The following is a 9,450-nucleotide window of genomic DNA, read 5'->3' on the forward strand; positions in this document are numbered from 1 at the left end:
GGAGGGATTTTGTTTTTGTCTGGATAGAAAAGTAGTGTAAAGCCCATAATCAATTCAATTGTGTTTTTTTTTAGCGGGTAATCGGTTCGGTTTCGATTCGACGACGTAAATACCATACCCGCACCATTACGGACCGATTCATTAAAATCAAAACTATATCCGCCTCATTGCACCATCGGTTCGATTTTTTTCGCCCCATTCAATTCGGTTAACCGCGATTTTCGATTTTGACGGTTCAAATTGCCCTCTCTATATGCATGTTGAGGACTTCCCCTGGATGACCATAGTTTCTATTGTAAAAAGAAATTTGCTACATATATATAAAAATGTATATATGCGATTACCGAAAATGATGTGAAGGGAAAAAATTGAATAAAAAAGTTGATTATATTTTAACCCGACAAATAGCATAGACACTACATAATCCATTGTATAAATTTTAATGTACATGTAACAAGATCCGTGTAAAAATTGCCAATAATGTACGAATTAAGCTCCTTGTATAGATAGAATGTATAGAAAGCATTACAAGCGTATAGATGACAATACTGCATTGGCTGGTTTAACTTTGATTTTTGTCCAACATTCAATGAAATCTTGTCGTCTGACAATATTTATAAAAAAAAATGTTAAAACATTTCTGTACATGTAACAGGATTGATAATATTGTCATTTTTCCAAAGATTTCAGGGCTGGGGAACAGCCATGGTATCTTATTATAGACCATGTTGAACTATAAAGAAGAAGTGGGTTGTTTATGGCTCCAACGTCCAAAAATCAAGTGATTAGGGGTACAGGGCACGTCAAAATCGTAAAAGGCAAATATTGGACCAACTCGTTTAATCATGCAAGAAAATGAGATTGTGCAGTAGCATTGACGATAAAATTTGATTCATTCCACACGAAGTAAAACCAAAGAAATCTAAAGTTGTAATAACATAGATTGTATTATATAATATAAGTATCTGGAATTATTATATAAACTCAAGCACACCAAGACGACTTAAAAAATTGAAATAAATCAAAGCAAACAATTTCTGTTCTCACTCATTAATCAAACCGGAAATAATGTACATAAAGCCTGCTGCTTATGCACCTTCATGGAGAGAGATGTGAAACCATCATTGCTCTACGATTTTGTCCTTCAAATATTTCAGAATAGCTTTTGTTCCTCGGTCCAAAATAGCCCTTCGGATACTGGAAAAGCCAGAGACATTATTTTAAAGAGTGCATATATACTGCCCTGCATCTTTACTATCAACTCATATAAATAGTGGAATTTCAACTGAAATTAACAGCATAAAAACACAGTAGAATTTCATCTTCCGTAGCTTGTCAGGTAAGAACCCGATAAAAACTACAGAAGTCATGCTAAAAGCACAATTTTCATGGGTGGAGAAAGATGCCACTTTTAAACTTAATTGGTAAGAACTAGCTATATTGATGTCATAATCAAATTATTCAGAAGTAACTTACATGCTTTTAAATAGGAAAATGCAGTTTTAATTCTCAGATTCCAATCATTCGATAGGGAGGGGACCGAATGAGAGATAAATGAGCATAGTAATGACTTATGCTGGGTAAATGAAAAAGTGGACAGAGATGGACACAGGGCAAAAGTAGATGGAAAGACAAATGAGAATCCAGAAGAAAGTCATTAATTTCAGAACGTCGAACGACATTGTAAGTTCTTAGTTATTTCTTTTGGGTTTCTTGGGTTCCATTATTTTTTGATTAATTCACAAGCATTCCATATGTTCGCTTGCTGTTGATTATAGCTTTACAGGTCAATCATAAGGTTGACCGACGTATCCTTTAAGCTAATTTTGATTTGCATGGCATCTCCTGTTCAAATCTAAGCTATTACCTAGCTGAAATGTAAGCAACTAACATGAGGAATTTGATAGAGCGAGTGTAAAATTGTAAGGCAGGTGTTGTTGGTGACGGTTAGGAAGTACAAAACCATGACCTAAGCATTTAGCATTACCATAAAATGATTAGAAGGATTTTTTTAGTGAGACAGATGGGAGAGTTATGCTGGTGTCAGATGTTGCTGACTGAGATATCAAACTGAAATTGGAGATTGTTAATTCACTAAAGAGAACGATGACTCTAGTAGATAAGGTCATTCAACGTCGAAATGCATGGAGTGCACAAGGGCAAACATGGCACAACTAGATTCGGTTGACTTACTGGCCTATTCTTAATATTTTACCTAAAACTCATTTATCTAATCACGAACTCAAAACAAGAGTAAACATAAAAGATGAACTGTACCTTCTCAATGGGTTCCCATCAAGTTTTAGCACTTGCAGGTTGGATTCAAGCAAACCCTGTAGAACAAGATATGCAAAAAAGCAATTAGCAAAGCAGGAAGTATGGGATGTGGAAAACGAATCTTTTAACATGCATGGTAATTGAGAAAGCATCTATTGCTAATGACTAAACAATCTTCAATAGATTAGCAGCTTTCTTTCCCCTTCCCCTTCCCCTTCCCTTTTTCAGCACAACAGGGCAAAGCCAACAGAAGGATCCCAGTGTCTTTGATAATCTTTCAGTTCATCCATAAAGCATCAATTATAAGAATTTATTAATTCATAGCAATCAACATAATATTATGATTGAATCAATTTCCCAGTGCTTTAAGCAGAAAAGCAAAGAGTAAAATTTATTTACATTCCCACAGTGGAAATAGAATTAACACACTTTCAGATGAAATCAATAACTCGTGCATTTGAAAGCAAACCAAATCAAAGAAATAGTTAGACGAAAAGGGTTACCAGTTCTGGTGGAACTGAAGACAAATTGTTATCTGACAGGTCAAGCTCCGTAAGAGAAGTCAAATATTTAACACTCTGCAAGCAAATGATATAATATGTAAATATAATTATTCACATGATCAATAAGAGTATAAAATCAAAGAACTGAAAATCACAAAAAGCAGGAGAGAGAGCCCAAGGAAGAACTTGAGAGTGTCTAACAAATACAATTGGGAAAGGAAGTGCAATAATGATGATGATAGATTCAGATTGTTTTCCACAGCTCAAATTGTATGATCCGTATTTTTTAACACAGAATACCTAAACACCCTCTTTTTGTTAACAAGGAAAATAAAAGAACATTGGAAGGAGCAAAATAGTCATTGAGACAAATCCTAGCCTCAAGTCTTCGTTGCTACCTTCCCCTGTATCCTAACAAGTGTTCTTTTCTTTTCTTTTCCTTCATTTAGACAATTGAATAGTGTCTTTCTTTTGTTCATCCATAAACAGCACCACCGAGTGCCCTGTAGCTATTATAAAATTGGGATGTTGAAGAGGAACTCTATACAAGTATTATATAAAGTTAGTATGCCCAATGCTGGGGTGAGGGTATAACAAAGTAACGACAAACCAGTGATGTAAAATCTGAGTCAGATCTTATTACCACTAACAGGAGAGGATAACAGTACCCTTTAAGTAGTAAGGCCCTCAAGGCAGTGGCCCTTTTCCACTTGGGAAGCTGCTTTGCAGGGTATCTTGACAGGAGATAGTTTGAGAAAGATGTACAAGATTTATGTTAATTGTTATATGTTTAACAGGGAAGATGAAGCCAAACTACGTTCGACTTCATTTTTATACGAATTATACAATGGTCCATAACTGAAAATTTATATGCTAACACAGACTGGGCCTTGTACAGTTAAGATCTGTGATTGAGTTGGAACTTGTAAAGAAGTTGTAGGAAAAAGGACCACATTTTACTCGGATGTTTTAAAGATAAAGCAACAAATAATCCAACAATGAAAAGCAAAATTTTTAAATTGAATTTTTTCATGGACCACATCCCCTTTGAGCACAGTTTGAAGAAGTTTAGACATCAACGAAGAAAAGAAAAGGATAGGAAAGCTGGTTAGAATAATCAATTTACATGGACTCCTAATAACTTAGCATAGTTGCAATGAGCTGACTGGACACTTCTTGAAATTTTAAAGTATTTTCAACTTCAGATGTCTTTCTACTGGAGGTAAAAAAGTAAAAAATAAAATCTAAATTTGAATACTTCTGAGAGAGAAATATTACCTCTGGAATTGATTGAAGAGAATTTTGGCCTAAATCTAGAATCTTCAACTGCTGTAAAGTCATTATATCTGAAGGGACAACTGATATTTGCATCCTCCTGCCCAATCAAATAGGAAATGTATGACAAGCAACATAACTAGATCTTCAAATTTACAAAGTTTCAATAATTGATTTCCTATTAAAAGACCTCAGGTAGAGCTCCTGCAACTCTGGTAAGCTAGAAAATGTTGGGTTTTCTGGTAAAGAACCCACCACACCACTTAGATCCAAAATCTGGAGCTTGGAAACAGCTCTAAAACCATCGGATGGGATCTATGAGAAAGCAAGCGGAGGTCAGAATGAAATTGATATAATGAAGAAAAGTAGATGCAAGATTACAGAATGCTATAAAAATGTTATGTGTGGACTTGATGCTAAACTTGGAGCTTAGCTTCTTAACAGACATTTGAGGAATCACCCATTAAAATTAGCCCAAAATTATTGCCCAAGAAAGATTTCTCAACTTCTCAAGTGTGTTTACCTATCTATGTAACTTACGTAAATTGTCTCTAATCTTGAATTATGTTGTCGGTGAAGGTTCATTCCACAAAACAATAATATTCAGAATGATTATCAAGAACTAGTGTCTGCCTACTAATGTTACTAATGTACCTCTCGTACATTAGCAGCTGAAGGTTTGTTTCACAAGACAAGTCTAGTATCAAATCATATTCACCTTTCTCAGTGGATTTCCATCCAGCTTTAAGCACGAAAGCTTGGAAAGAGACATCAAAATTGTACCAGGCCACTCTTTTATCTTGTTCTTGGATAAAATTAAAGCCTGCAGATTGAATGTGTTCAATGAAAGGCTTTACAAAAATTAATGCACAAGGCTTACTTCATAAACACTTATGAAATGTAACAAAGAATCCTATCCACATTTCTATTGATTGAGAAAAGAAATATACTGTTCTAATACAAGAGTCAAATTAAGTGACTTCACAAGCCATATTATAGTTGGCATTTAAAGTTGCACATTCTCTCCAAATGAAATCAATTCGACCCTGACAAGATAAAAAGGTTAGATTACAAAAATGATATAAAAATTACCACATTGCTGGCTATATTAAGCAAATAGATTTGGCAAAGGAACAATAAAAAGGATAGATTTATTTGATGAAAGACAACAATTGGATTCACCAACGCATTAAAGTGGGCCACCAGAAAGGTCAATATCTCAAATAAATATGTATGCATGTTATGACTTTCAAGGATCAACACATATTAACATCAAAACTGTACAGAGTATATTAGTCGTTACCATAGACTAGATAGATGACGCAGATGCCTTTCAGAGTTTTAGTTTCCATCTCCTTCTCATTTCTTTAATCCTAACCAACATTTTTAGTTTAACAGAGAGGTGGCAATCTAGAAGATGTTTACCTCAAGGGAGACACAAGAGCTAAGTTCATTCGGTAGCTCTTCAATAGAATTTTCTGAAAGATTGACTCTTGTGATGTCACTTGACTTCCATACGTCTGATGGGACAGCACCCAGACCTAGCTTGGCTAAAGAAAGTTCCTGAAAGGCACCAACAACGAAGACGCTACGCAGATATATGACAAAACCTTAAGCAGAAATAAGAATCGACTACAGAGATAAGGATGCCTTCATTTATGAACTTTGTCATTACAATGCACGCTTCGTTGAAGACACATAGCCTATGTATTAATGAACTCAAGTCTTCAACGTCTGCTGAAGTAAACTTAATTTCAATTCAGAAGAATGAGATGGATGCAAAAAATCCGTTAGCGAGGGAAATTACCTTTGAAGTAAGGGATAAACGAGCTGCCATGGCAACAACATCCTCTTTCACAGCTATGGTTGCAGCAGATTCTACACATAAAAATCATATATGTACATGCTGAAACAAAATTAAGAATATCGACTTGAAGCAGGTTAACTTGAAAATCTAGAAAGCTGTAAGTAGCAATTTTGAGTTGCGAAAACTAAGCCAAGAGTCACAACTTCTTGATACCTTTAAATCACCAACTGCTGCCTCAGGAAATACTAAGAACTAACATACCTTCATCAGTTGGAAGTCTACTTCGAAGGTACTTTAATATAGCAGGTGTAGGTCCGGATACCAAGGAGCTGAGTAAGGACAAATCATTTAATCAATCCTCAACAAACAGGAAGCATTGCTGAAGCAGACAAACAAGACAATGATTCAAACCTTCGCAGTGTCCGCAACGGATTGCCAACAAGTAAAAGTTTCCGCAGTGTGGTCATCAAGCCTGCATAATGACGTTTCCCACATTAACTTATCTATACATTGTACAATGTCAACATAGCGGAACGAATGAATACAATACATGGTTTTAATATAAGAATTGTTACATACTGATGAAACTACAATATACTTGAACCAAACATATTGAACCTTCTCTAAATCAAAAGACTGATACAGAAGGCAGTACTAGTTGTTTCTATAGAACTATGATCTTTTTTTAAATAATTAAAAATTTCCTCAAGCAACGATAAACATAGAAGCTGTCAAATTATTGTGAATGACTACCTTTATTGGACAATCAGACCAGGATACTTTAGAAAGTTATGTAACTCAATTCTACAACTTAATAGAGAATTTCTACAAATAAACTTCTTTTCATGCTCATCATGAAGTGCATTTAACTAACGCCAACACTACTTATTAAGAAATAAGATGTTAACCTTACCAATCTGAGGAGGCAAACTAGATAATGAATTATTAGAAAGGTCCAGAACTGAAAGACGCAAATTGCATGCCTCCACTGGATACTCCTTCAACTGCATGTACAGTGAAAAAATAAAAATAAAAATCGAACAGTAAAAGATCAATTAATAAAGAGCATATCAGAAAATGAGTCAAAAATAAAACTTTACAGATGCCAGAAAGACTATCCTCTTCTTGAAGTATTAGAACAATTTAATCATAGGGAAGTTGTAGCAACTTCAGACATGATGTTAAATGAGCCACCTGGTTTGAGTGAAGATCAAATGTTCCCAACTGCGTTAGTGATTCAATGTCCGCTGGTAATGATGACAGCATATTATTTCTAAATTGGCCCAAAAACCAAGAAACGAGAAGGCAAATATCAGAAGTGTAAATGTGGAATAGTCCAAGATAACAAATAAGAAACTAAGAATTGTGGCAAAGAAAGAGATGTACCCTATATAAAACTCCAGAAGGGATGAGCAACCCCTTATTGATGATGGGATTGATGAAATTCCTGCAGTATATATGCAAATAGCAAATCAAATGAGGCAGACGTGTTATTAATTACAGAGAGACAACAAGAGTACTGAGCACCACATATTTCTAACATTAACATGCATAAAACCATCCAGCATAGTCCAACAGAAAACTTGCTCCACTCACTGTTTTGGTGAAGGTCGAGACGTATCAAACGTGAAAGGCATCCAATACTGTCCGGAATGCTGCTTAGCAAGTTCTTGGCTGTAAAATGGTTAAATAAGCAACTCTCTAGAAATGGAACGAGCTGTCCAAAACTCAATAACAGATTAAAAGGAAACATGTTTTTACATGCATTGAGTTCTGTAAGCACAGTGCATGATGCAATGAAACTATCGGGTAGCAATGTTAGCTTGTTTCCCTAGCCAAAAAGAAGCACAACATACTTTAAAGCCAAAATATGGAATGGTGAGAGATAAAAGGAGGGTGGGGGAGATTACAAATTCGTCAGGTGCTAATAAATAAAGCTTATAATACCTCTACATCCAACTTTAAAAATTTAGAACAGTTTCCTAGATCTTCTGGCAAGCTGGAAATGCCATTGTTTGATGCCTGAGAAGATCACCAAAAACCATTGATGGAAAGCACAGAGAAGTTTAAATACGTGGCACCCAAAGAAAAGAATATAACTTCTTTGATGTATAAAGGATGACATGAAGGAAAGAAATGCTGACAACACACGCCTATTCAACTGTACTACGTTCAGATATCATTCATTAAGGGCAAACTATATAGTAAATCCCAATAATGTGTGTCTATATTAGGTACGCTCTAACTTTTGACTACAATTGAACAGCTTGCTCTCTTGAACTGGATCAAGCTACTGTTATATTATCCTTAACATAGACTCATAACTTTCATTATTGTCGTTCTGGCTGTTGATATTTTTGAAGATGAGGCATCTACAATATATATAAACTGGGGTAGGGCCTTCAATGTGAACCTTTTAACAAATCATATATGAAGTTATTAGTAAAATAGTCCATTTTTGTAGCTTTTTTTGTTTTTAATTCTTGTCAAAATTATTACTAAAGAAATTATAATCCTAGTACCAGACAAATACAAGTTTATTACTTCAAAAGCGAATGCGGATTTCAAATTAGCTGGACATTTTTCCAAAGTCGGACAACCAAATGCCTGTATCCTAAGGGCATGCAGAAAGATACTCAAATGAGTTTGATTCATGCAAGCGCAGATACATTAACTCTATCAAACACACACAAAAAATTAAATAAATAAAAATTCTCAAGGCAAATTCTGGCCACTAATGTCATAGAACAAAATATCTCATTATTTCAACTTCTGGACAAGTAAATTGTGATTATAGCACAGAAAAGTATTTTGTTATAACAATGCGCACATAATTCAAGGATACATGATTAGACAAAAGCAGGACAAAACTATTATAACTGGAAAATATTTAACCATCAAAAAGCATAAGCCAGCAGAGTGAAATTATAAAACACAATTCAAATTAATAGAAGTAACAAATATACTTATAAAATATTACCTTAAGTTCTGATAACTCCCTGCATTTTCCAAGAGACGCGGGAAGATAGCTTAGGCGGTTATTTGAACAATCAAACCTGTAGTGAGACAAACACAAATGAGAACCTTCTGCAGAGCAGGAAAATATAATGCATTATATGTGATAAAAAACCATTCTGCAATGCTAATATAATTATGATCATTTAAGGTGACAAGAAGGTGCATTTTCTATTTTTTGTCGAAATGCCTCACAAAAAATAATATAGAATTTATGGAATGCACATACTTGACCAGAGAAACTGTCGATCCGATTTCTTCAGGGATTTCCATGATTGAATTAAACGACACATCTAATGATTTGAGCATGTGAAGCCTGCCAAATGAAAAATAAAACAGTCTTCGGGTATCAGTTCCAGCAAAAGAAAATACGGATAGAAAATTCTCATAGTTAAAGAGTCCAAATAACATACTCTCCAATAGCTGCTGGAAGATGTGAAAGCTTATTATGGCTAACGTTTAACACAGTTAACAAATGCAAGTTTCTAAGGTCTTCCTTCACCGCCTCAATATCATTATGAGCTAGGATCAGTTTTTGCAGCTCAACAGCCTGTAGAAACGCAACAGAAACAC

The 9,450-nt window shown here is 34.9% G+C and overlaps 1 protein-coding gene across 1 annotated transcript in view; it reads right to left on the minus strand.

Moving 5' to 3' along the window:
* Positions 1-907: 907 nt before the first annotated feature.
* LOC111370149 (plant intracellular Ras-group-related LRR protein 6-like) overlaps positions 908-9,450 on the minus strand; it is a 9,846-nt gene continuing 1,303 nt past the window's right edge. The window contains exons 2-20 of the mRNA XM_022991845.1: positions 9,291-9,427; positions 9,107-9,193; positions 8,843-8,918; positions 7,810-7,884; positions 7,624-7,693; positions 7,459-7,536; positions 7,249-7,309; positions 7,057-7,135; positions 6,776-6,866; positions 6,274-6,334; positions 6,124-6,191; positions 5,863-5,933; positions 5,481-5,618; positions 4,774-4,878; positions 4,246-4,370; positions 4,059-4,155; positions 2,781-2,855; positions 2,278-2,333; positions 908-1,197 (exon numbers count right to left, since the gene is read on the minus strand). Coding sequence (XP_022847613.1) covers positions 1,122-1,197; positions 2,278-2,333; positions 2,781-2,855; positions 4,059-4,155; positions 4,246-4,370; positions 4,774-4,878; positions 5,481-5,618; positions 5,863-5,933; positions 6,124-6,191; positions 6,274-6,334; positions 6,776-6,866; positions 7,057-7,135; positions 7,249-7,309; positions 7,459-7,536; positions 7,624-7,693; positions 7,810-7,884; positions 8,843-8,918; positions 9,107-9,193; positions 9,291-9,427 — 1,626 coding nt within the window. The 3' untranslated portion in view covers positions 908-1,121. The remainder of the gene's footprint in view (positions 1,198-2,277; positions 2,334-2,780; positions 2,856-4,058; positions 4,156-4,245; positions 4,371-4,773; positions 4,879-5,480; positions 5,619-5,862; positions 5,934-6,123; positions 6,192-6,273; positions 6,335-6,775; positions 6,867-7,056; positions 7,136-7,248; positions 7,310-7,458; positions 7,537-7,623; positions 7,694-7,809; positions 7,885-8,842; positions 8,919-9,106; positions 9,194-9,290; positions 9,428-9,450) is intronic.

The sequence above is a fragment of the Olea europaea genome, chromosome 21 (assembly GCF_002742605.1).
Source record: "Olea europaea var. sylvestris chromosome 21, O_europaea_v1, whole genome shotgun sequence".
In the NCBI taxonomy this organism is placed as follows: Eukaryota; Viridiplantae; Streptophyta; class Magnoliopsida; order Lamiales; family Oleaceae; genus Olea; species Olea europaea.